Raw genomic sequence first — 27,781 nt, forward strand, 5'->3', positions numbered from 1 at the left:
TGCTTCTTTAACAATAAAAAGCTTTTTACCACAGCTTTTGAGTTTGGCGAATTTCCTTTGCTGCAAACTCCCTTGGAGAAGAAGGAAACCCTCACCCATTCCTGCCACACCTCTCCTTCGGAACCCTGCCCTCATCAACTAGAGTGTTCTCTCCTCATTTCTAACTCAAGCTTCCCTTAAATCTCACCTTCAACAGAAAGCCCTTCTGGATCCTCCTTAATTCTGTCTTCCATTTGTTATTTCAAATGAATCCTGCATATATGTTGTTTATGTGTAATTAGTGGTTTGCAATCCCTCTCTCCAGACCATCAACTTCTTAAATTAAGGCAGATAGGCATTTAATTTTTGTGGACCGAGTTTAGTGTATTTTTTTTTTTTTTTTGGATTCGTGTAATTGTCACTCCTTTTTAGTTGATTCAGATGAAAGGTTTATGGGATAACCTTTCCCCTATACCTTCCTCCACTTTTCATCTTATACACTCCCATTTTTTGTCTAAGACTATTAAGATAGAACAAAGGTAACTATATATTATTTTAAACTTTTCTTTATGACCAGAGAAGACACTTATTTCTTATGCCTCTATTAACACATACACAACTCATACCCCACACATTCCTTTTTCAATCATATAACTTTACCTTTATATGCTAATTTTAGTGCTTACAGTTCCAAGCACTGTTTACTCAATTCTGGTCTTTTCGTTAAGAATACTTGGAAATCCTTTTCAGTAAAGGTCTATTTTCCTCCTAGCAGGATTACAGTTAATTCTGTCAGTTGTAAATAATCTGTTTCTCCATTACATATGATGCTACCTTTTTGTTTACAACGGATAATTTTGATCACATTGAGAATTTTTTTTTAATCCTGTACTCCTCCCTCCTCACTCACATACAGTGCTATATATCTTTTTTCTCCTCTTACATTTATTGCTATATTATGATTAGGGATAAGGAATAAGCCTGATTTCATTGGTACATCTCTTCCTGTATGAAGTTGATACTTTTCTCCCACTTATAGTCATTATTATTCAGAGTACTGAAAGATGAGATGAGAAAGTTGCTTAAGAACATACAACTAGTCTGGTTGAGACAGCACTCAAAGCTCGGCTCTTTTCAAGTCCCAAGGCTAACTATTTATTTGTTCATATGACTTTTTGTTTATAATTTTTCTCAGTGTTGAACCAATCTTGCATTTCTGGAATAAATCTGACCTGCTCACAGTGAATAACATCATTATCTAATCAATCCACTTTGGCAGATAGGACACAAAATAATCCAGAGCTATTTTGCCTACCATTCTTTAATTTTGCAAACTGCTAAACACTGACAATTTAAAAACAAAATAAAGAAGGAGATAACATGATTTGTGACTTCAAAAATTATATTAAAGATTTGAGTAGAAGTAAGAAGAATGAATTAGAATTTAGTGGTGGGACACAGAATTCTGGAACATGGTACTTATTCAGCAGAAAGACAAAATAAGCCTATGAAAAAAAGTAAAGATTTCAGGGAGCAAAACCAAGTCATAAAGACACACTGCATTTAATTGAGTTAGGTTCAGTTGTTAGCTTATGTTTCCCCTATTCCCCCCCACCCCTTCTCCAAATCAAGCATTGTCATAAAGGTGAGACTTACCTTGGCAACTGAAAACTAGCATATTTGCTTTAGTTCAACCAAAAGGACAGAACCAAGTCAGGAATGAAATTGTCAGAAGAATGCAAACTATACTATAATCAATCCAGTAATTCACTTATCAAATGAGATATTTATAAAAAATTATTAGCTCCTTTCTGAGGAGATTGGGCATTTAACTCTTGAGACAAGGCCAAGAAATAACCTTACCAACCAAAAGCCATGCCAATTCTAAAAACAGAGAATTTGGTTCCAGATAGAAATGGGTCAAATTGGTATTGAGAAAAAGAAGTAGTTAGAATGTTTGGCACATACTAATTACTGATTAACTGTCTGATGACTGAAGAAGCATGAGTTAGTAACTAGGAAGTACTAAGAACAGATTAGAATAAGTTTCCAATGAATAAAAAAAAAAAAGATAGCATTTTATAATAGCATTTGTAATATTGCACTTGAGAATTTCTGAAGCACTTTACTCACTGAATCCCAAATCTATAATTTATAACACTGTAATTTTATGTTTTTGCCACAGTGAATTGTATACCATTTTGTCACATATTATAATGGTCTTTAACCTGCAGTACAAAGTTTCCTGCATAAGAAACTATTGGAGATAAAGCAAAGTGAAATGTTATACTTTATAACAGGCTAAGGACTGGGGAAAAGGAAACGTCAGTTTCAGTTTAAGGCATATAAACTAAATTTAGTCAGTGCCCTTATGACCTCTCTGGGTCTGCTCCCTTACCTATAAAATAAGGAGACTGATCTATAAGGTCTCAATTCTAATAGCACAACATTGAGCACAGTTGGCTCAGGTGTTTACCAATTTACAATTTACAGAAAGGCATTCATAAATTTGTCAACATAAATTGCTACTTATAAGGATTTTACTAAATTATGGTCATTTAAAAAATTGTCATCAATGAAGTAATCTTTCAAAATGAGGCTGGTGATATTTTAGATATTTACAAAGCAAAAAGGTAGAGAATAATATTTATGAAACAAATTGTAGACAAATAATTTTATCAGATTCACTTCCTTTATTGCAGTAATCTTTATACAAAGTTGAAACTGCAATATTCAGTGTTAAAACATTAGAAAAGCATTCATGTGACAGTTACGGGTTTATCAAAATATTACAATTTCAAACTTAGCTGATAATTATCCACCAAAGCACAATTATTTAAGTTATTTCCTCATTTTCTTTAAATATGTAATGTCATAAAAGCATAAAAGAAATTGTGTAAAAGGAAACCTAAAATACAAATATGAAATGTAACAAATAAATAATTGATTTTATCAGCTACTGTTATTTGTCAGCTTAAAAGCTATTTTAGCTAAACCCCCATGAATTTTTGTCTACAGAAATAATGAACTGCCAAATGCCAATGCACAATTGCTTATTTCAAGTCATCACCAATGATTAGAACTAAAAAAAATTTGGCATCAAAACAATCAAAATTCAGTATAAACAAAATAGAATAACTTCATCACTAGCTATTATGTGTTTCTAACAATTTAACTGCTGAAATTTATTGGAGAGCTATAATAACTTTGAACCTTTTTGACCTGGTATCTAGTGTTAAAAGTAAAGAATCCATAAGTGAAAAGCATCTTACATTATTTCAATGACTACAATTCCCTTCCCCAAGTATGCATATTTAAATATACTTTTTACACATGTATGAATACACACACTTCATTTGGTTCCTGTGGTACAGATTGTAAGTGATGGTTTCCTGAATGGGCAAAACTTTTAAAATATGTGTACCTGTGCACGTTTCAAGATAGCAGCACTAAGTCCATGCCCTATTGTCCATCTGTTTAAAGGAAAAAAATTCAAACATGGTAATAATTCCATGCTTATTGAGTAATTTTACATTTCTACTATTCTTCCTCACAATTACTGCAAATCTTGTAATAAATGCAATAAAGTTGTGAGTTATGAGCTAAGAAAATAAATTTGGAAAACAAAATATTAAAATTTTTACTAATATTTTACATTAAAAAATTACCAGGTCCATTCTGAAACTAATTTACTTCATATTCATGCAGCAAAAATCAAATAAAACTGCAGTTTTGAAAAGAGAAAAAAAATTAAAAGATCCGGAGAACCAGAAACAAAATATTTTAAAAACTATTTTTAAACTTATAAATAACTGGACTGAATAGCAATATGGATGAATTATAGAACATGTGACTATCACAAATTAGTCATTTGTAGTTCAATGTATCTTACAAATGACTAAAACTTTGTTCATTAAGAAAGCCATATGATAATTTACTTTGATCTTATGTCTAACAAAATTGTTAGCTAATGAATTTTGATCACTGAACACTGCTGAACAACCAGCAATATGGCCTAGTAACATGTAGTTTGTTGTGTAAGTGTATATAAAATATATAATGCATACATATAAAATATATATATATATATCCCATATATATGATATACATGTATGTGTGTGTGTGTCTGTGTGTGTGTTTAAAACTCTTGAAATGTTTTTAGGCAATCTTTTCTTCAATATAAAAGAATGAAAAAATTCACATTAGTAATTTGTATAGAAAGCTTTCTGTGATAATACCTTATGCATTATCACTATGATACTGGTAGACTATACTGTCAAAACAAATGTTCAAAAAGCACAACCTGGCAGTTTTTAATATGGACTTTACATATTAAAGAATGGAATAAATTTAAATGTTCAAACCTGAGTATATTAAGACTAAGTGTATTTGACAAATGAATTAGCCTAAAAACATTTCACTAAGTAACCAGTGGTCCATTTAACCATTTTGATGATAAACTAATGAAACTTATGATTTTAAAAGGATGAAAGAATGCCACATAGTGTTTACTGAAATGCTCTGTAAGATGGCATTACTTAACCCAAATTTCCTACAGGAAACCTAAGTTCTTACTGAAAAAATCACTCAGAGTTGAAGGACAAACACGGACAGGTCCCCTCTAATAATTTAAAGTTATGTATATTTTAGACTATAGAATGGAATATGGTTTTCAGTATGTCATATAAAACTACTGAGAATAAATTTTTTGACAGTTCTTAACTGGAAATTATGACATTGATAATATAAAGTTTCATAAAAGGTGAAACAACTCTTTTTTTTTTAAAGGTTTACATTTATACATGCATACTTAAATGGATTAAACTTTTTGGACATTCTGACTTTTGTGTGTTTCATCTCAAATGACAAGACCTGCCCTAATTCTTACCCCATTAACATCTAACAGAGACCATAAAAAAAAGTACAGTAATAGAAAACATACAGTACTAAAAACTAATTAATTGCTCAATGGAAGACAGAAAAGCAGCATTCATTTTAAGATGGACGAGACTAGAAACCAACTTACATTTGAGCTATAGTGTCTTAGTTGAAGGCAAAGTTTGATATTCTTTATAAATTTATAAAAGAGGGTATATATGGATGAAATTTGGTTAATCTCAGAAGGCACCTCAAGGCTAAAAGGCTTTTATAAATCTATATTTCTTTCACCAATTGAAAATAAAAACACACTTTTATTGCTATTCAAGTAGCAAAGAAAAAGCTTATGTCCAACAATAAGGAATAAAACTGAAGTCTCCACAACCATGCAAATGGAGCAACTTCCCCGTGTGCTTTCAGATCTGAAAGATGTGGAAGAAAAGCCACTGTTTTGCCACCGTATTGCAGTCTCACAGAAGATTTCAAGTCACTTTACTAGGGATTGTAGTGTCATTTCCCTAGGGATGTTCATGATGTAGTGTTTACGAATAGAAGGTAAGGACACTCTGATGATTCCCACGGACAAGGAGGACTGGTGGCAAGTCTCTAGATAAAACTTCTAACCACGCCATGTAAAGGGCACTAGACACACCACCTTTTCGTGCAACTGGGAGACTCCTAATAGTAAGAAAAATAACAGTAAATAGCTTTAAAACTTTTTAGTATTAATAAGAAAAATAATCAAAAGTACACAGAAATTCAAGGAAAACTTACCGACTACTTCACTTTATTGCATTAACAATTACCTTATCATCCTAATTGTTTTGAAGTTGGGCCAAAGAAAGATAGTAACACTTTTTTTTTTCTCATACTGATGCATAAAGTTGAACAAATTTATACTGATATGGAACACCATATTGTAGGTTTCCTTTCTTAGAAAGGAATCATTAAAAAAAAAGATAGTTCTATTTCAAACAGGTAAAGAACCATATATAACTTACTCATTTTATTTAAACTGAGGCAAGAAAGGGGCAGCGTGAGTGACAGTTCAGAGACAACTAATCTTACTTCATTTTCATCTTCACAGTCTCTTTGGGCCTTCGTTGCCTTACCAGTAAAATGTAGGACTGATGGATTCTCTGAATATCTATGATATTCTATGAATATCTCCTACCCAGCAAGTCTTTTATTGATTTCTAACAATAATTGTTTTAACCAATTTATTTGAACAAGCTGAACTTAGACATAACTTTTTAATTAAAATAATCACCTTGTGATGTTCAGTAAAAGAAAATCTCAGCTTTAATTCATTAATGCTTTTGCATCTTTCTTTTTCTTTTACATTTAATTTTTCCATCGTCTGAACAACAAAGGCTCTTAAACTTATAAATAGAAGTGCAAATGCAAATAGAGAGAAAACCAGGTGACCCTTATTCTTGGCAAATGAAAACAAGTGACACAAATCACCATGTTTGAGGCAGGCCTATTAATTTCTATCTCTCTATCTCTATAGGAGAAAGGAAAAAGAATAAGTAAAGTTTGTTGGATACATTCATAGGTTTTAGTCATCTCACTGTTTCCAACTTTTTGTGACCTCATTTGGAACTTTCTAACACAGATAATGGAGTAGTTTGCCATTTCCTTCTCTACCACATTTTACAAATGAAGAAACTAAGGCAAACAAAGTGATGACTCTTCCAGGGTCACATATCAAATATGCACCTTTGACTAGATTTGAATTTAGGAAGATAAGTCTTCCTAATTTTAAACCCAATCACCTAACTGCTCCTATTCTTAGGTCCCAGCCAAATTTGGAAGACATCAAACATAAGGGATGAAATATCCAAAAGGTTCACCAAAGTAAGAAAAATATAGCAAAGAATTTGGCTAAATGGCACTGCTTATATTTTAAGCAAGAGAAGGAAAGCTAAACTGATTTAACACCATATTTAATGTTTTTGTATTTAAAGTAACAGATATCTTTTGTCACCACTATATAAGTCAGTATGTGTGTGTTTAATAGATAGTTTTTCAGAACTCATTTAACTTAAAGTGTATGTTAGAACACAATGCCAAAAATCTAAACTGGAATACATGACAACATTATCTATCCATCCACTTAAAATAGATAACACTACCAGAAAAAGTAAGCTAAACAATGGCATACTGAATATTTTTACTTACATAACAATTATATTAGCTGTACTTGAGTGCTCCTTTAATAACTCATTTAATCTTATCTGGCGGTATGTCTAAAAGGCAAAGGAGAAAAGTTAGTTCCAATTTAGAAAATCAGTATATATCACGATTCACAATTCTAGAACTGACAAAAGAAAGCAAAAATGTAAAAGAGTAAAAATAAATGATCAATAATAAATTAAGATTCTGAAAGATATAAAAAATCTTTAGCAATTTGTCTGAATAAATTTATTTTAAAAATATACATTTTAAAACATATGGTAGGACTATGCAAAGAAAGAGAATACCTTTGTTTTATAAAGTTCAAGCTCATTATCTGTTATTCTCCAAGGTTCATCTTCTTTCATTTTATCTGCAATATCTTGTTCTTTATCATCTTCATGAAGCCTGAAGGGCTCAATCATTTCTTCAAAAGCCACAATACTTCAAAGAAACAGAAAGCATTTAAAATCAGTTATCATACTCAATTTTTCTAAAAGGCAAAAAATACTTTTTCATAATTCTTCATCAAATCCTACTATGATGTTCTATCTTAGGCAAACCTTGTCCCAATAGGTGGGCACTCAGTGGAGTGAGGTAGCAGTGGATTCTTTTCCCCTAAAGTTTTCCATTATCTTGGCAACATTCAATAATCCTTCCCCTCTTCTCTTTACATATTCCTATTTACAGCCTGTCTACCCATAAAACCGCAAAGAGGCAGACTAAACTTTCTGGGGGACAGATTAACTTCTCTCATTATAATTATGTATGCAATGCAAGAGCTTTTATATCATTTCTCCCACTCCCCCACAATTGACTGACCTTTATTTTGCTGCTACTCATCCCTAATGAATTTTGCTCCCAGATAAAAGAATTCTATGACTTTTAGAGCTATTTTAGTGGAGCTCAAACTCTAGTCCTTTCATTCTCAAAGAACTTTGTACAGTTGTGCTAAGATTGATTTTTAAGGACCAGCATAACTACATTCATAGTGGCAAATTATTAGTAGACTGGCCACTGTGATAATTTATCCACATCCCATGTAACACAAATGGCCTGATCCTGTGCTGTCTTTTTCTGGCACAATGGCAAAAAAGGGTAAAGGATACTAGGAATCACATGGTATTTTAAACATTGATAAATATATAAATATGTAGTTCAGATTCTACATGTGAGATGTTTGTCCAATGACAAAAGATTGACTACATTACTGGAGGAATCAAATCATATCAAACTTTAAATTCTTGCTATTATAAGTGAAATGAGAAGAAAAAACTTTCAATTAGATGGAAAGTTGGAGACAAATTAGAAGTTTGCAGAATTTATTTGATTATACATTCAGAGACAATAATTATATCATGGGACAATCAGTTAAGTCTATTAGAATGTAGTATCATTTCTCCCTAATGTCCTTGTATTTCTTTGTATACATATCTATGGACATGCTGCTGCTCTAACTCTGGTCTACACTATGTGGCCTTTTTTTTTTTTTGGACTAATTTTGGTGTTCTTGTGAAACACATATGGACTTCTTTCAAAAAAGGTTTTTTTAAGTTTTTTTTTTTTTTTTTTTTTTTTTTTACTTTATTCATATTGGCAAGTATTATTAGTCAACTCTCCTTTTTCTTAAAGTAGCTTTACCCTCCCCCCAATACATGCAAAGATGGTTTTCAATGTACACCTTTGCAAAACCTTGTATTCCTAACTTTTTTCCTTCCCTACCACCCGCCCCTCCCCAGGCAACAAGCAATCTGATATAGGTTAAATGTGAAAAAAAAAAAAAAAAAGTTTAAATAACTGAAAGAAGAATAATATTTAGTAGAAAAGAATTTAAAGGGAAAATATGGTTAAAATGGCAATAATGGTAAAATAAATTTGGCAGGATGAGACTAAAAATAAGATTGGAAAACAGGAGTATTAACAGAAAAATAGGTTTATGGTAAGTTCTTTACAAATCATAGCTGGATTGGAAGATGTTTGTAACCATGTCAATTATCATTATTATGTATATAGACTAAATAGTTAGAAAGGAAAGGATTTAGAGATAATGCAAAAGAGGTTATTCATCACAACCAATCAATGTTTTTCCGAATTCATAGCTTTTCTTTTAATCCTTTGCTTCTGAAGAATTGGCATAGTGCTTTATTCATTGGCATTTAATAAATGCTGAATATTTGTTGAATTCTATAATAAAATGATCATTTCAGAAAAATGTAATCATCCTTCTTGTCATTTCCTACTATTTTATTATTTTTTTCCTTTATTGGAATATCTTTGAAATACTTATATAAGTTCTTAAACTTTATTAGTATTTACTAAGTTGTTGGATTATTTTGTGACATTGTTACCTAATTTCTGTGAAGTTGGCTTTTTAACAGTACAATTAGAATATTATAAATATTTGAATTATACTATAAACAGTATAAGTGAAACTTATAGGTAAGATAATATGCATGAATATTGGAAAACAAAATGAAAGAATTTTTGACAATGATTTTTTCCCCTTTTTTTTTTAGTTGTAATGGTAGTAGGATAAACATATTAGAACAAAATATGGCATTAAAAGCTTTGCTGTCTCTTTTTTAAGTGTCTTTGTGTGTAAGGTGGAGCAGTATTTTTATATTTTTATTATGCTTATTAGTTAAATAGTATCAGATTCTAGATTAGAGCTAAAGAACCTTAGTGGCTAGCAGGCTATCCAGTCCAACCCCCTTCCCCCCCCCCTTTTTTTTTTTTTACAAACTGAAGAAAACAATTAAGTGACCTCCCCAAAGCACCCAGATAGTAACTAATCTCCTCTACCAAATCACTTATTTTCTATAATTTCATTTGGCTTCAAGATGGTTCTCCTTTCCCCTGCAATTCAGAGAATAGAAGAGTTGCCTAACTACTGATAAGATAGATAGGTGGCTTTCTTCAGCTTATGCAATTAATATGTGTTAGTCAGGACTTGGACTTGGATCTTTCCTGGTTGTGAAACCAGAATTCAATTCCTATGTTTCCTTAAGATAAAAGTGACTTTAAAATTGATAAAAGATTTTACTGCAGCAGCTCTGGAAATCAGAAGACCTAGGGTCACCTGTGATACTTTTATAAGATGACAAAGATGGGTGAGATGGTCATGAAGGCCATTTTCAGTTCTTAGATAAAATCTTTATGTCATAAGGTTGTGGCATTATCACTTCCTAGAGAGCAGAGCTTGTTTGCTTCTTTTTTGTATTTGCAACCTCAATGCCAAAATCAGTAAAGAAACACAAACGAGATGGGTTACATTAGAAAGTGCCTCCCAAATGCTCACAAGGACTATTTGTGTCTGATCTTGTGGCCAATTACTCTGGGCTCATTCTGGTCTGACCAGTCACAGGTGGACACAGAGTAACTGGATTCTAATGTAGTGACGTCATTTGGGGCTTTTTGGAGAACAAAGGGACAACAAGCAAACAACTGTCCCAGGGACTGCCATTTAGTAGGACCTTAATAAATGCTTCCTGACAAATGAATGTAAGCTACTTGAGGACAATAAGTGTTTGTTTTCTGAATTTCAATAGTCAACAAACATTTATTAAGCATGTGCTATGTGCCAGGCACTATGCCAAGTGCTGTTTGTATAGCCATGCCTGTGGAATCAAACATTTAATTTGTTGAATCCTGTATTATAGGATTCATAAACATTTGCAGAAAGACTGCTATGACATAATTTCAGTTTATACACCAACATTTGTTGTAGAGGATAAGGAAATCAAGGAATCCCATAAAGAATCTGATAAGACTATTCAAATCAAGTAGGCAACTTCAATTCAAAGGTGGGCATGGAAAAGAATAATAAAATTATGTGCCTTGGATCTAAGAAGCAAAAGATACCAATAATTCACAGGAGACTCATACTGATAGAAATAGGAATATTTTCTTTAAGAAAAGAATCTGGAGGCAATGGATATAGTCAGAATCAATAATATCACAAAAACATCAGTGGTTAACTCAGGTAGAAACTATTTCTGAATAAGCTCTCTATGCATTTAGGATACCTGTTTTAAAAAAAATGACAACTCCCCTCCCCCACCAAATTAGAAAAATAAACATGAGAAAAAATGGTGGTTATTTGAGTGGCTATCAACACTGTGACTATTTTCAAAAGCCTAGAAATTGCTGTAGCTAAAAAGAAAATAAAAAATAAAAAATTCCCAAATCCAAACCACTTGATCTTGCTAAGTGGAGAAATAAGGCAGTCATAGAATACCAATCTATGAAGATTTGAAAGTACAAATATGATAGCAGAGACAGTCATTGTATTCTTCCTTTCTTGACAAGAGTAATGCCATTTTAGAATATGCTTCCATTTCAATGTTAAATGAGTTAACTCCTGTTCCTCTTCAGTTCTTATAATAAGCTAATCAAAAGGAGTCTGTATTATCTTGCATTCTCAGGCTAACATAAGACTAGCAGATTAGATATTCTCTACATCTCAAGTTGCTTCTAAGGCCACCAGTATAATCATGTTTTCTGCATACAAGTAAGGGGATGCCATGGTCAAGAGTAGCACAGGAAGGAGCAGCTAGTGGTAAAGTGAATAAAGCACTGGCTGTGGAATCAGGAGGACCTGAATTAAAATCCAGCCTCATTTACTAGCAGCTCTAGGGTAAGTCAAAAAAAAAAAAAAAAAAAAAAAAAAAAAAAAAAAAAAAAAGAATAGCACAAGATGAAAAAAGTGAGCATCCATAAAGATGATCTTCTTTCTCCTCACTCACTCACTCTCTCTCCCTTCCCACCTCTCCCTTCCTCCTCCTCTCTCACATGAACAGACAGACACTACAAAGCATACTTCCCTACATGAATTTAGATATTTGACAATTAAGATGCTATACATTACTATTTTATGAAGTCAGATGATTTATTACAGAAATAATATAGTTCTAAAAGAAAATCTGAACAAATGTTTCAATTTTACATTTTTAAAATAAAGAGCCCATATTTTCAAGGAGGTGTTGAAAAAGTAAGATGATTTTGAGTGGGGGAATTTTATGGAGGAATTCTGAGTGCATTTTAGCAAATATCTGTATGTTCTTAGACTGAATTTAAAGAAATCTTGTGACATAAGAAAGGACAAGAAAGACATCAGTATTAATTTTCATGAGGAGCCAAATTACTTATCTGTATATATATAGTCAACAAAGAAGTTATAAGATTAAAGATTTGGAGTAAAAGAGACCTTAGAGATCATTTCAACCAAATCTTCATCCCTATTATTGTAGAGATAAGGAAAGTGAAGCTCTAGCAAAGGTAATTAAGTGACAAGATTGCTAAACCTTGGTTTTCTGACTATAAATTGAATACCTTTTCCCATTAAAAAAAAAAAAAAAGATTTAAGCTCTGAATGGAATATGCCTCATGAATTCATCTGAGTTAACACATTTATGATCTACTCAAGTTCAAGAAGACATTTATGTAACTTACTTTTCTTTCTTGGGCTTTGTGTTAATATCTCCCAGGACCATGATATCTGAGAAGTCTATTCGGAATTTGCTAAGTAAAGTTGCCATCCTAAAACAAAGACACAAAGTTGTAGATTTAAGGATGTTAATAAAAGGTTTCAATACTTATACTAAGGCTGAAATCAGTTGATCTGAAAAACAAGAACTCAGTCTTTCTAAATTTATTTAGAAGAACCTTACAATAAGTATTTCAGTTCTCTGGGATAGGGGATTTTATCTTTGCTTCCCTTTGTCTACTCATCCAATCTCAAAATCCTGAAAATTACCATGTCCTTGTCATATTATTTTAATTTTCATTTCTCTTACTAATAAATTGAAGCATGAAAATTTTTGAGTTTATATTTCTTCTGCTGGCCTTTTATTCACTGGAGAATGATTCTTGTTCATGTTGCTGTACATATTGTCTATTTCTTATTAGATTTTTATCCAAAAAAATTTAGCTACACAGATTTTTTTCCAGTTTACTGCTTCCCTTCTAATTCTAACTGCATTGCTTTTGTTTTTTTAATGAAAGCTTTTAAGTTGTAAAAATTATCTTTTATGATCTATCCTCTCTCTCCTGTATTTGGTGAAGAATTCATCTTGTTTTTCATATTTGAGATTCCTTATACTTTATTTTATTTTATTTTTCCTGAGGCTGGGGGTTAGGTGACTTGCCCAGAGTCACACAGCTAGGAAGTGTTAAGTGTCTGAGACCAGATTTGAATTCGGGTCCTCCTGAATTCAAGGCTGGTGCTCTATCCACTACGCGACCTAGCTGCCCCGAGATTCCCTATACTTTAAATCTGTCCACTAAGGCGAATTTCTCTTGAGTGCTTTCTAATTTTTCCAGTAGTTTTTGTTGAATGTAACTATTTTCTACAGTGCTTAGCATTCTTGCCATGAACTATGTTCAACTGCTTTTGGCTCTGTCTGTGTCCTAAATTACTATTAATTGCCTAAATTTATTTCTTCAATCTGATTTTCTTGTCTTATTGAGATTGGATTATATCAAACAACAGTGTCCCTGATCTTAACCGAGATTTTACTGAAAAGGGCTCCAGTGTTTTAACCACTACAAATAATGCTAGCTCTCAGTGATAGAAACTGTTTACCACATTAAAGCCAATCCCTTTATTCTGAATTCTTTCAATGCTGTGAACATGATAGTTGCCTTACTTCAAAAGCTCTTTCTAATCTACTGACAGAATCACATGATCATTTGTGTGAAGATGCCATATAAATCAGATTTACATATATTTCTTTCTGATCTCTTTCACTAAGTTCTGAAAATCTACTTGTTTTTAAATACTCTAAAATTCTCTTATATGGAGAAGCACAGAAGTTAGCTATGGCACAAAGTTTCTAATCCTGGAACTGAGTCTGAGATAGGACAGAATCAGAAAGGGATTACATAGACAGGATGTCTATGACAGATACTGGTAAAATATTTGTCTTATTTAGATGTAACATCTTATTTCAATCAATGTTTAACAAGTTTTTATAGGTTCTAAATCTTAATCAAAATATAAATGCAAATTATATGTTTATGTATATGTGTATCTGTCTCTCTCTGTGTACTGTACATATATTTAGTTGACTAAATTATAGACACACACACATACGAATGCCATTTTGGGTTTTTTTTTGGCTGAGGCAATTGGGGTTAAGATACTTGCCCAGGGTCACACAGCTAGAAAGTATTAAGTATCTGAGGCTGGATCTGAACTCAGGTCCTCCTAACTTCAGGGCCATCACTCTATCCACTGCACCATCTAGTTGACTTAAGTGCCAAAATTTTAAGATAAATTCATTAAAGGAATTTTTTCTTCCAATTTAAATTATTTACATTACAGTGCTAATAAGCAGAATATCAAAAGTTTAAAGTACAATATTAATTTGAAACAAGAGTTTTCTGAATTTTCTCTTATAGTGCTTATCTTACATATATCTTCAAGTTAAATTATAACACTGACACACCACTGAAGGAGCAAAATTCATTTTCAATTAGAATAACTTACGCTCTCCGATCATGATCTATTCTGTTTATTTTTCCACCAATAAATACTCTGATCTTACAGTCTTTCCACTTTTTCTTAGTTGTCAGAAGATAAGGTATCAATAAGGTCAAACCTGATTAAATAATAAAACACAATAAATCAGTAAGTATGTTCAATTCTATATGATTTATTTTTAATTTAATAATTCACTCTAGGTCAATTAGTGAAAATATATTTCTTTTTGGTTGAGGCAATTGGGATTAAGTGACTTGCCCAGAGTAACACAACTAGAAGTGTTAAGTATCTGAGACCATATTTGAAGTCAGGTCCTTCTGACTTCAGGGCTGATGCACTATCCACTGCACCACCTACCTGCCCCTGAAAACATTCTTAAGTAAAAAGCATCAATATTGAAATTAGAAGTAATCTCACCTCCATCATCAAAAAGCCACCAGACGTCAATAGTATTTTTGCCTTGTTTTTTCTGAAATTGTGTACTAGCTTCAAGAAGTCTTTGGTCAGCTACATTTAATGGAGCAGCAGGACCTTTAGGTTCTAAAGGATAGAAACAAGCATATGTAAGAAAAAAATTAAACTTTTTTTGTTTAATCACTTTTCTTACCATTTCCTCACTTTTGTGCAAAAAAGATTATATTGTTTACTTTTTTCAATGTGTCAACCATAATAAATGTAATTTCTTATAGATCAACTTTAAACATTTTAAAATGAATTATATAAAATCAAACATTTTTAGTGTTCTGAAAGTACCAACAAAATTTAACATCTAATAACCGGCCCAGAAATTCTGAAAAAATTATAAATCTTTTAGACTAGTTGGATACTTTGAGGTCTATAATTTATAATTTGGATTGTTGATGACTTGATTCTCACAAGAACATTTTTTTAAAGTATGCTGTAAATTGAAAAAAAAAAACTAAATGAAAGTATTTATAAAAAATAATTTACAGTCAAAACTACCCACTGAGAAACATTTTACTCATAATTTGCCTTGGTATTTGATATCTTGAAATTTGGAGTGGGGAAGAGGTTTGAGATAGGGATCCCATGACCTGATATTATATAGTATATAGGCAATTAGGTAGGAAAGAACTCACAGCATGGTTTAAATGAACCACGTATCAGAGGTGAATAACTATGTTCTCCAGGATCTTTAAATCAAAACAAAGGAAAAATGAGCTCTGAGAGTAGGTCAATATATTTATTTGTGAAAACTACCAGTTTTGTAAAGCAGAAATCCACAGGAGGAAATCTAGTCATCAATGTAGAATTACTGACAATTAAATGATAATATCTAGCACAAAATGTTATGGCATGTATGCAGAGTAAAAAATTATTAATGATGAAATAATATGGCTACCAAACCATACTCCTCCAAACTCTCACCTCTACCCTCTAATTCAATAATGGTTATGTATCTCCCAAGGCTCAGCAGAACTATGAAAAATATGATAAAAGTTAAAATAAAATTTATTACAGAAAAAAGATTTAGATGGATGCAATTTATGGTCATGAATGAAAACTCTTCATTTTTTACTCCAAATTATCTAACACATGGGCCAAAACAAAAAGATTCATTCACTCAAGTCTTAATTTTTAGGATTTGAACTTTTCCAATATAGCATTTTATTTTACAATTTTATGTGATTTCATTCTTGCTGGATGGAACTGCTTTATGTAGTTGAAATAATCAGTAATTATCTCTCTAATTTGTAACTCACAAATAACTATATTACAACCTCACCATGGAGATAAGACTTAAAAAAATTTGGCGTTAACAGCATGGAAAAAAATGGATCGAAACAAAAAGATGGAAAATGCCTGCCTTTTTTCAACAGTGGTTGTGTTGGAGTCTTGCCATCCTCTTCCTCATCTAGATTTTGTTTAAAAAATACAAAATAGAGGTTAATTTCTTTTGTATTATTAATGAAATAATGAAAAACTAACAACATATATCTAAACAAAACATAGTATGAAACTAGTCCATGAGAAAATAGTTAAGATTTAAGAAGCATTTCTTTTTATACTGAAGGATTAAGATTTTAAAAGCAGATATATCATGGACAGCAATTTTTAAAGCTACTGAAAATAAGAAGTTCTTTAAACCTATCCCTGCAAAAATGCCAAAAGTTTCCATTGGGGTTAATTTTTCTAACTAAAATTAGCAGAAGAGAGAATTTTATACTGTAGAATTTAAGCTACAGCAACATGTGTAACTAAATCACACAATTACAAAATATTGTACATTCTACTATGCTGACAACTAAAAAACAATTTTTGGGATGGGAACTATTTTTAATGCATATAAACCACAAAATATGCTATAAAGAAATAATTGGGAAATTGAAGAGATGGGGATATGTTTTTTCAAACAGCTTTTTTCCCCCTTTATAAATGAAATGTAAACTACTTTGAAATATCAGTAATTTTAAAAAATAAATCACATATTTAAATTTAAAATACCCAACCAAAAATTCATATTCCAATTACATATTTTTAACTTGTATTTCTTTAGTGTATTGCTTTAAATAGAAATGGCCTTAAATTAAATTTTTCATAAGTTATTTTTTGGGAAAACTCACATAAGTAAGCAGAAGCAAAACCTTCAACTATATATAACTATATTTAAATGTATTTGACTGAATAATGTTATTAAATTTTATAAATCAAAATAAAGATCATTTCATTAACTTAATACTTGTTTAAGTGTATACACTAATTTTTTGATTCCACTGACCACAAAGATAAAAAAAAAATACAAAGAATCACATAGAATAGTTAGTGGCTTGGGTATATACTTTCATATTGGCAAAGAAAAACACACAAACCCAGCCTTTAAAGATTATAATCAAAAGTTTGATGTTTTATAATGATTAGAATTGAGGTATACCTACTAAATATGAAGTTACTAGATTCTAAAAATTGAAAAACAAATGCCAATTGCTAATGGATTTTGCAGAACGATTGGAAAAGATATTTTATGCACAAGAAAAAAGCCAATATTGAATGGAATTTAGGGAAACTTATTTTCTATCAAAGAAAAATACATGTATTTCGGCAAGAGAAAATGTCACTAAAGTCCAGCAGAGAAGACAAAGTAAAAATTTTCTAAGTGAAATATAAGGAGAAGAAATAAATTAACCAAAAAGTAAATAGGATGTTAGGAAAGAATCCAAAGGAAGAATGATAGTCAAAATTAAGAGGAAAATTTAACAATTTTTTGACATGAGAAAAAAAATTAATTAGCATGAAGAGAAAAAAAGCTAACATTAAAATTGCAACAGAATTAAGAGATTGGAGAACAAGAGATGAAATTTCACAAATGCAGAAATATCAGCTTTGTAGAAAATGTGGAGAGTTGATGTGAAATAACATTAATTGGGATTTGGAAGTAAAGTGATTATTAATAGGATTGAAAAGTAAGGGAATATATATGATACAGATGGATGAAATATAAAGTACTCTCATGTTTAGCTTAGTTAAGCTGGCAGCATGACAGATGGAGATACTAGATTGAGTAGAGGTGGAAGAGTCAAGGTGGAGAGTCAGATTTGGAAGTCATTCATTATTTTTTCATCCTTGAAAATGAAAACAGAAAGCATAAATTTGTGGAATCAGTTATCTAAAACTTTCCTGTAATATAGAAACTGTAAAAAATCCTTACCTATCCTTTAAGTTCTTATGATTAAGAAAACATATATGTGTAAACACATATACATATTATAGGGTAATACTTGGTAGTTAAATATATCAAATCAGTGCTAAGGGTCACAGAGCTGCTTCTTTTGCAAAGGGTACTGGGGGAGCTATTATTCTTTTAGGGGAGACAATTGATGTAGAGCTTTTATTAACTGATGGCAGATTCATATAAGCAAATCTATAGTTTTTTAGGATAAGCCTAGGGAACTGAGAAGTTAAATGACCTGCCTAGGGTTTACAACTAGTTTACAGCCTTCACAAGAAGGCTTCCTAAATATAGAGCTACATTTTGTTTGCTATACTAATATCCTCTCTAGATATAATGTAATATTCATTTTTGAAGTTTCTATAAAGACATTTTAAATATTTCTCATTCCACACATAAAAACAATGTAACAAAACTTTTTAATTTGATAAAATATAAATAGCATGTCACTTAATAATCAATGCTATACATGCAGAAATAATCAGATAATGCTTACTGTTTAAAGAGGACCACCACACCCTAACCACCATATTTTTCAGCTTGGAAAATTAAATATTCAAGAGGTTCAGTGACTTTCCCAAAGACACAAGGTAGCAGAGTTATAATCAGCATCCAAAGACATAAAGTTCCTAAGTCAGAGTTTAACTTTTGAACCTTTTTTTCCAATTTAACTGAAATTGAATACTACTATATTAGCTTTAAGTATTTGCCGCTTTGTGGGATGGTTCCTAGATACCAGAATAATTCTTAAGGGCAAATGAACATTTGAAATTGAAAGTACAAAATGCAAGTCTGTACTAGACATGGAAAATGAACTAATCTAAGAAACAGCACGATATTGAGCAAAGGTTACTATATTAGGCAGGATACTGATCATATGTCAAATTATTATGAACACATTTCTCTGAAGAAATTAAAAATTTAAGCAGAAATGAAGGTCATCTACAATTAGTATTAATAGTGAATGTTTTTGAGAAATTACCTTTATGCATAACAGGACTTTTCTCATCAGATGGTTTAGAAGTGTCAGAATCAGTCTTTCTGCTATATTCTACACTTAATACAACATCCTTAGAACCTGGAGATTTTTCCTGAGATGATAGTAACTCTTCTGAGATATACAAAATACCCCCCCCACCAAAAAAAAAAGTTAGATTGATTAGGAATCTCACTTTTTGGGGCCAAAACAAGTTTTACTTTTCCAGGTTAACTTAAATGATAAATATTTTTAAAAGATGTAATTTTGATAAATTTTTTTTATATTCTAAAAAATGGGTTGGATATATACTTTGTAGTAATTAATGGCATTCCCTGACAATATAAACCCATGCTACAAATTTATGAATAAGTTAACATATGTAGAAAAACTTAAAATGTATGTCCTTATAAGATTTTCTTTGTGATAAAATATTTGATAGACAATGCAAAGATGGGAAACTGTCTTTTTAAAATTCTGTATTACCAATCAGGTCTTACAAAGTACTACATGTAGTAAGCATTTAATATTTATTTGATTTGATTATAGTATACTGTGTTGATATCAGCTCAAGTGATATCAAACTAAAAACAAAGCTCCAAATTCAGAACCTATAGACAAATTAAGAAAGCATTGGTGCCATAGAAGCATAGATTTAAAGCTAAGAAGAAACCTAAAGCATCTAACTTTACTCATTTAACAAAAGAGTAAACTGAAGACCAGAGAGGTTAATTGGCTTGTTCAAAGTCAAATAGGAAGTAGCAGAGTTGAGTTTTAATACAGATCTCTTCTAACTTTATTCCAAATCCAGTATAATTTCAATTATTAAGAAATTACCTATAATTAAGAAATACCTATAATTCCATTGTTGTGTCTATATATGTTTGCTTTTCTTTTAAAAAATTCTCACCAAAAGTATTTTTGAATAGTGTTCAACTATTCAACTGCTATAAAAATTATCTGCACTTAAAAAAAAAAAAACAACCCACAAACCTTTTTTTCACACAAGATTTACCTTGTCCTTGAAGATGAGAAATATCCAAGCCTTCTTTTAATCGAATAATCACTACTCCATACTGGATGTCAAAGGCATCACTGCAAATAGGACAGAGTTGTGAAAATAAAATATTGGTATGGATTCCTCATCTGTTAAAAATCGCAAATTTGGGCTAGATGTTCTCCAACATTCTCTTTTGTAGTAAACATTCAGATTCACGCAAATGTGTGTATAATCTCTCTCTTCTGAGAGCATCATTATTCTTTCAGTCATCCAGGGTTATCATTTTGGAGTCAACCTTGATTCCTTATTCCACATATCTAAATCAATTACTGAATCTTAGTCATTGCTAAATCCATAAGACTGCTCATATCCATTTCCTTCTTATCATCCACAGTCACCCACTTAGATTTTGGCCTTCACCTCAACATATCCTTCCTATATAATATTCTCCTACTTGGTCATTTTGCCTCAAGTTTAAGGGTTTTATTACAACAAGAATTCAATTTTAGAGAACCAATTAACCAAAGAGTGGCAAATGCAGCACAGTGGACAAAGAGGGGAAAAGGGGAAGGGAAGGGAATAACATTTATACATCATCAACCAGGCACTGTACTAAGTACTTTAACCCAATGAATTAGGTGCTATTATTGTCTTCATTACAGAAGCTTGAAGTAGACAGAGAAAGTCTGAGCAAGTCACTTAATTTTTCCAAAGTCAAATAGCTTGTTAGAAGTCTGGGGCCAGACTTGAATTCATCAACCCTTTCCAAAGAGCCAGCTTCAGAGTCAGGAAGATCTAGTTCAGAGCTTGCCTCTGACATATACTAACTATGTGTCCTCCAAAAAAATCACTTAACCTTTAAGTTCCCCAAGCAGTTCTTTAGATATGAAAATCTAATTTTGGAGACTAATTAAGGAGTTGGGATAAAAGGGAAGACAATGAATGTTTTAGAAATATGTTTATGCTCAATGGAGTATTGTACAGATAGATGATGGTAAAAAATTCCTTTTTCTATAAAGGCAGTGAAAAAGAGAAAAGATTATACTCTTCAAGCTAAAAAGCCAAAAGCTAAATTGAAATGTTGAATTGAATGTATATTTATATTATTCAATTATATAATATAATTCATAATATATCATACTATATAATTTATAATATAAATAATGAAACATTTGCTAAAAATGTTAACATCAATCAACAAATTTCTATTTTGTGCCATATACTATGCCAAGAGTTGGGGAAAGGAAAATGTGCCAGTTCTTGCCTTCACGAGACATTCTACATATTCACAGAAAAATATATACAATATGTAAGAAAAATAAAACATAATGAAGGGGGGAAACAGTAACAACTGCAGGAACCAGGAAAGGCCTCTTGAAGGAGGATTAAACTTGAACACAATTTTGAAGAAAGCTACAGCTTCCAAGAGTCAGAGACGCACAAGGAGAACAAATTGTGAAAAGGAAAGAAATGGGATCCCATGAATCAAGAAAAACACTTAGGCTAATGTGGCAGGAATATAGAATGTGTATAATCTAGAGTCAGATTATGAAAGGCACTCCTCAAAGTTAAGAATACCATAAAAATCAAGTTGTATTTTAGTAATAAACTCCTCAAAATGGTGTGAATGGCTAAAAAACCAAATGTATATAAGTAACCTGACAGAAAAAGAAGAATTGACCAAATGGGCTACACATGGTCCATTCCATGTAATTTTGTGAAAAGATGATTCAAGAATAGTACTTTTAAAAGCAGATCTGTGATCTCACTGGTAGAGGGAACTCTTAGTTTGCCTTTAGTCAATGCAGACTGGAATATGCTCTGTACCTTAACATCTTAGAGATCTGTGTGGGGTACATAAGGGTTACAAGCTAATATCTGTCAGGAGAGGAATTTGAATCTAAGTCTTTCTGACTCTAAAGGCTGAGTGTCTCAGTTTACTATGCCATACTAATTTTTAGGAAGCAATATTATGCTTTAAATAACAAAGACAGTTTCCAAACATAATCTTTCAAAAAATAAGATAATTAAAATAAAAATCTTGTACTCACTGAAAAATATTAATATACGTATCCACATCCCTCATGTCAGTTTGTAGCCAATCTTTCTTAAAACCAAGGACAAGAGTATTTGGTTTCATTCGACCAAGACCAGCAGCCTAAAATACAAAAATAAAACCGAAGGAAAAGATATTAACATTTATTTCATATAAATGAAAAAAAATCTATTATTTTGTCTCTTAACTCCTATCTCATCTGCAGAATGATCACTTTGTTTCTGTACTCTCAACTTCTTATCCTTCCTTTTTTAGTCCTACAGTCATTGCAAAAGTTTAGATTACAATCACTTGGATTTTAATTTGGCAATCTTGAATCTTCTTTATCTACCTATTAATTCACAGAAGGGTTAAAGTTATCTTTCTTTGTTACATTAAAAAAATATCATTCTGTCTGATTCAAAAAAAGATGAGCATTCCCAGTACTAAGTATTTCAAACTTCCAAACTCTTTCATCTATTCTGATACCCTGTAATTACCTCCTGCTATTCCTCACCTTTTGTAAAACTAATTCCATTTCCTATTATTCTCCAGAATGACTTTGTTACATTCAACTAAATCTGTTACTTGGTTAAGGACCACACCTAAGTGTGGAATCCAGAAAGCCTGTAAAGGGTTAAAGGGGACTATACCATTAAGGGGCAGGTCGATTCTCCAAAAGCCCCCATAGCTGTGAATCATAACACACTTGGAAGAATTGCAAATCAGCCTTTACTGACACAGACATTGCTTGTGAATTGGGAATAAAATAAATCTGAGGCAAGAGAGAAGAGGAAAGAGGTTGGAGAATGCAACTGTCTCTCAGTCTCTTTGTATTGTTATCATCCTCTCACATGAAGGGATCTCTTCTGCTGGTCAGCTACCAGTAGTTGACTCCCATAACGTTACTCTATTAACATGATTTTCTCATTCTCTATTCCTTAGCATTTGCATTTACATACCTTCCTTACTCAATACTCTTTCATATTTCTCACTTCCTTCAAAAATGTAGTTGAACACTCATTTATTCTAGCAAGTGTGCTCTTTTGAATCCCTTTCATAATGAAAAAGAACAAAGGGCTAAAAAAACACATAATTTTGGGCCTATTCCAGAGACTTTTCAATAGATATCGATATAATCTTAGCAAGTCTTTATCTTCAGTTTTCTAATCTGTAAAAGGAGATTATCATCTTTACCCTGAATCATATTGGAGGCATATGGAACAGGTGATATATTAAACATGAGAGCCTTCTATACAGTGTTTTGAGTTTTCAAAATGGAAAGTAGGGCACTTTAAGTTATATACCCTATAATCCAAACTAGAGAAGCTATTTTAGTAAGACACATTATGATTAAAAAGATAGTCTTGTACATAGCATATGTTCAAGAATTATTATAGATTTTTAAGTATTTGTATTCTGGAGAGTGGCCGTGATATCTCTCAGACCGCTTTAAAAAGGCTGTTGCAAAACAATATCTAATTGGCAATTTAAAATACCTGCTTATTCAAAATAGCTGCATGGACTTTGTGGGCCATCCACTGCACTGCCTCTGACATAATCTGGGTAAAGTCTTGCTTTTTCTACTTAATCCTTTCTGTGCAGGTTGCTAGGCTGATTTCATTATTAGTCTGGGCCCTCACTGATGAAACTTGGTAATTTCAGGGCTTGATTTAAAACAAAACATTATCATCTAAAAACTGAAAACTGAAACATGTGGAAAACCTTACCTTCTCCCTTTGGATGGTCCAATGGATTTGCTCCATGACACAAGTATAAGTCTATCTTAATATTAATATTTAAGAATCAATGAAGAAAATATATTTTCATGTTGTATTAGTCTAGAAATTTTGTATGGTTCTAACATATGCTTGAGAAAGGCCTTTTCAAGCATATTTTAATTAAACAGCAGTACCTTGTATTTTTTTTTCCATTTTCTCCAAATAAGTGCAAATAGCAGTTTGCTATATTGACTGAAACCGAAGAATTAATTAATAGAAGGATGTTTTGGAAATATAATCAGTTGGGATAAATCTATAGTGGACTTGGTTAGCACAGTTGCATGAGTTTTATTTAATCTTTACTAAAGTTTAGCATGTCCCTGTAATTTCTATCTGAAATATTATACCATATTATATTTTCTGTGTTTCACTCCTGGTACTCACCTCATGAATACCCATTCTTCTAGATAATAATATGATGTAAAATTATCATGTTAGCTAAAAGAATAATTAAACATTAAATTAATTTTACTTGTTTTCTTAGATATGAGAAAGGGAGTTTTGGAAGGATTTGGATTTTTTCAGAGGTTATCTGGAGAAGCACACATATATGCCTTTCTTTTGTCTTTATACATCTTCCTGGAGCAAGCAGAAGTTTTTAAAATGATTCTATTGACTTCAAAAAAAAAAAAAAAAAAAAAAAAAAAAAGCAGAAGTAATTCCAACTCCTTTACCACTGGATTGAGTGTTCAATGTCATGTCTCTACAATCAAGGATATGTTTGAAAACTGAAAGGGTGAATTTCAATTTAGCAATATGGAATGAACACACCAAGAAATGTTTAATTAACATCAAGATTTAATTAATTAATTAAAAATTAATGTTAGAGTACAGACCGCTTGATTTGACAGGCACAGTCAAACCACTGGAAAAGAAAGCATAGAGAGCTCTATTTAGTTTAGGATAAAGCTCTTGTCAACAGAAGAAGGAATATTTTATAAAATGTAGTTTGAAGTAATAATGATCAATATGAAACTGGATGGTACCCTAGCTCACATAAAAGAGAAATGACTTTTGTAACATGGTGAACTATGTCATTGTAGGTAGGTTTCACTCAACTCTTTTTTTCCCCTGAGGCTGGGGTTAAGTGACTTGACCAGGGTCACACAGCTAGGAAGTGTTAAGTGTCTGAGACCACATTTGAACTCTGGTCCTCCTGAATTAAAGGCTGGTACTCTATCCACTGCGCCACCTAGCTTCTCCCTCACTCAACTCTTAATAGCATTCTCAATGAGTGATCCTGAGTTCCTTTCTGAGTCACCTAGTAATGCATATTGTAATGAAAAGCCAAGATTTTAAATCATGCACTTGAATTTTTGTCCCAACTGTGCAATTAGGCAGCTTTTTTATTCTCAGGGAAAGTACCTAATTAACTCTCTCCTGTTTTGCAATTTCTTCATTTAAAAAAGAATGAGATTTTTGGACTAGACAATATTTAAGGTACATTTAAGTCTCAAATTCTACAAGATTACCTTGATCATTTTATATAAGATGACTATAACTATAAGAAAGCCATACTTGGAACAAAGCACTGTGGTTGCTATTTAATTCCTTTTGTAAAAGTCATAACACAATTTACCTGCATTAAGTATTGTGCACCATCTCTCAAATCATCAGCATGTACTGGAGCATAAAAAGCCTTCATCTTGTTTTTAATAAGCCATCGTTGATATTTTGCTTGATCAATAGATATCTCCTTCATGGCCTGTCGGCGAGGACCCTTTAAAACAAAATAATTGTCTTTCTAAATAATTATTCTCAAATAAATAACTGTTCTCAAGTATTGTGATGCTAATAGATAATTTATAGTAAACAGACATTGATCTGAATATAGATCATACTCTTCACCAATATTTGGCTTACATAATACATAATAATGCTATTTTCCATTGCGAGTGTATGTGTACACATATTTCCCTTTAAAAATATCTTTTAAAAGATTTCAGTTTAGAAATACAGCCTAGATATGGACATTACAGTAAATTAAATGTAAATAAAACCAAAACAAGTTTGTGTGTGTGGGGGGAAACTTTGAAAAAAAAAAAAACCCAAGGATTTATAAAATTAATTAATAAATTATAAAATTAAGAAATTAAAAATGAATTTTTCTTGCAAAACACAAATGCAAATCCTTGTTAAACCAAAACAAGTTTTTAGGTAAAAAATGCCTTTCAAACATAAAGGACTTATAAAATTAAGAAACTAAAAATAAATTTTTCTTGCCAATCACAAATGTTAATTCTTGCAAAATAGACCTGTATTTGAACATGAAACTCACATACTCTTTGGGCAGCTTGGGGACAAAGATCAATAGCAGAAGAATGAATTCGGAGATAAAAAAGCTATTGTTATTCCCTATATGACAGTATTTCATACCTAATAATCCTCTATAACTAACTTTTCTTAGAAAAAGAACAAGTGTAAAACAAGAGTGCTCTTATTTCACCTAGTCAGAAAAACTATATATAACCATATATCTTGAGAGAAGAGATAATGAATGGCTTATAAGCAAAATTAAATTTTTACCAAAAAATTCAGATTTTGACCTAAGCTCTTCATCTAGGCTAAAAAAAACTCTCATGGAGATTCTGTAGAATTTTTTTGGCAGAATATTTTACTTCCTTTCTGTCTCAAATTGAAATGAAAACTATAATTTAAATGTTACCCTAATTGTAAATTATATTAATGGGAAGTGGGATTGTTCATTCAAAGTCAGACCTAAGCTATTATAAGAAGATATTCAGAAAACATCATCCTGCAAAATACTAATGACAGGTTTATTAGTTTATTACCGTGTTAAATGAATTGTTGACATTTCTTTAATTTGATTCTCTTTTAAACTAGTTTAAACTAAGCTGAGCACCTCAATTAGTATCCAGCTCTTTGTTGCTCCTGTCTAGTCTCCTTGATATTTAATAATTAATGTCTCTTTACTCCTTTCTTTGGCGTTGGACAAGACCACAACACTCTGATAATCTGTCAAGTCTTTGGAAATAACACAACTTCCAATAATTATTTCAGAAACTTGTGGGGTCTGAAGTCTACCAATTTAGATATGGAATGGGAAACAATTTATCACTTTAGTTCAAAGATCCAGGAGTACTGTCTCAGTGAATAAATAAGGTGGTTGCTATTGCCACATAGTTTAAAAAATATGAGGCACAATATAGTAGAGGGAAGAAAAGGGATCAGGAGAGTCAGGTTTGCTATAGCAGTTTCATGAGGAGTTGGCAATGATAGTGATTAGCAAGAATAACAACGGACTGAGTTCTTATTTTTTAATAAATAATGGAAACAAGGAGAATTTTTCAGTGACCAACATGGAGAGAATGACTTTTGTTTTTGGACTGTCATACCTTCATACCCCAAGAAATTCTTCATTATCCTGCAAGACTAAATTAATCTTGGTACTCACATCAGACTGGAGAGCCAAACCAAAAGCTCTAAAATTTCCATTTAAAGGGGAGAGAGCAGCACAGTCTTCTCTCCCATTCTCCCCTTCCCTAACTGCACTGCTTTTAGATTATTTCTTCATGTCCCTGCTCTGAGTAACTCCCTTCCCTCCTTTTTGGCTTATTTTTGTATGTTCTAAGAGGGCTATCAGTGTCTTGAGAGCAAGGACTGGTTTTCCTTTAAATTTTGTATTAATATCCCCAGGGCTAAGTACAGTGTCTGGCACAGACTTAATAAATATGTACTGAGTGATTGACTATATAAACTAGTCACCCTTTTATAAGAGAAGGTAAAGGTGCAGAAGAAAAGCCTCTCCACTTTGTAGGCTTT

General features: G+C 31.7%; 1 protein-coding gene across 2 annotated transcripts in view; it reads right to left on the bottom strand.

Moving 5' to 3' along the window:
- Window positions 1-2,652: 2,652 nt before the first annotated feature.
- Window positions 2,653-27,781, bottom strand: part of LOC141550622 (solute carrier family 12 member 2) — a 106,961-nt gene continuing 81,832 nt past the window's right edge. The window contains exons 17-27 of one of the 2 annotated variants that reach the window (XM_074281449.1): window positions 25,578-25,718; window positions 22,234-22,340; window positions 20,198-20,277; window positions 19,189-19,317; window positions 16,347-16,394; window positions 14,936-15,058; window positions 14,525-14,636; window positions 12,487-12,573; window positions 7,344-7,479; window positions 7,042-7,109; window positions 2,653-5,535 (exon numbers count right to left, since the gene is read on the bottom strand). In XM_074281449.1, coding sequence (XP_074137550.1) covers window positions 5,400-5,535; window positions 7,042-7,109; window positions 7,344-7,479; window positions 12,487-12,573; window positions 14,525-14,636; window positions 14,936-15,058; window positions 16,347-16,394; window positions 19,189-19,317; window positions 20,198-20,277; window positions 22,234-22,340; window positions 25,578-25,718 — 1,167 coding nt within the window. In that variant the 3' untranslated portion in view covers window positions 2,653-5,399. The remainder of the gene's footprint in view (window positions 5,536-7,041; window positions 7,110-7,343; window positions 7,480-12,486; window positions 12,574-14,524; window positions 14,637-14,935; window positions 15,059-16,346; window positions 16,395-19,188; window positions 19,318-20,197; window positions 20,278-22,233; window positions 22,341-25,577; window positions 25,719-27,781) is intronic. The other variant, XM_074281450.1, reaches the window with a different exon arrangement.

Source organism: Sminthopsis crassicaudata, chromosome 1 (genome assembly GCF_048593235.1).
Source record: "Sminthopsis crassicaudata isolate SCR6 chromosome 1, ASM4859323v1, whole genome shotgun sequence".
In the NCBI taxonomy this organism is placed as follows: Eukaryota; Metazoa; Chordata; class Mammalia; order Dasyuromorphia; family Dasyuridae; genus Sminthopsis; species Sminthopsis crassicaudata.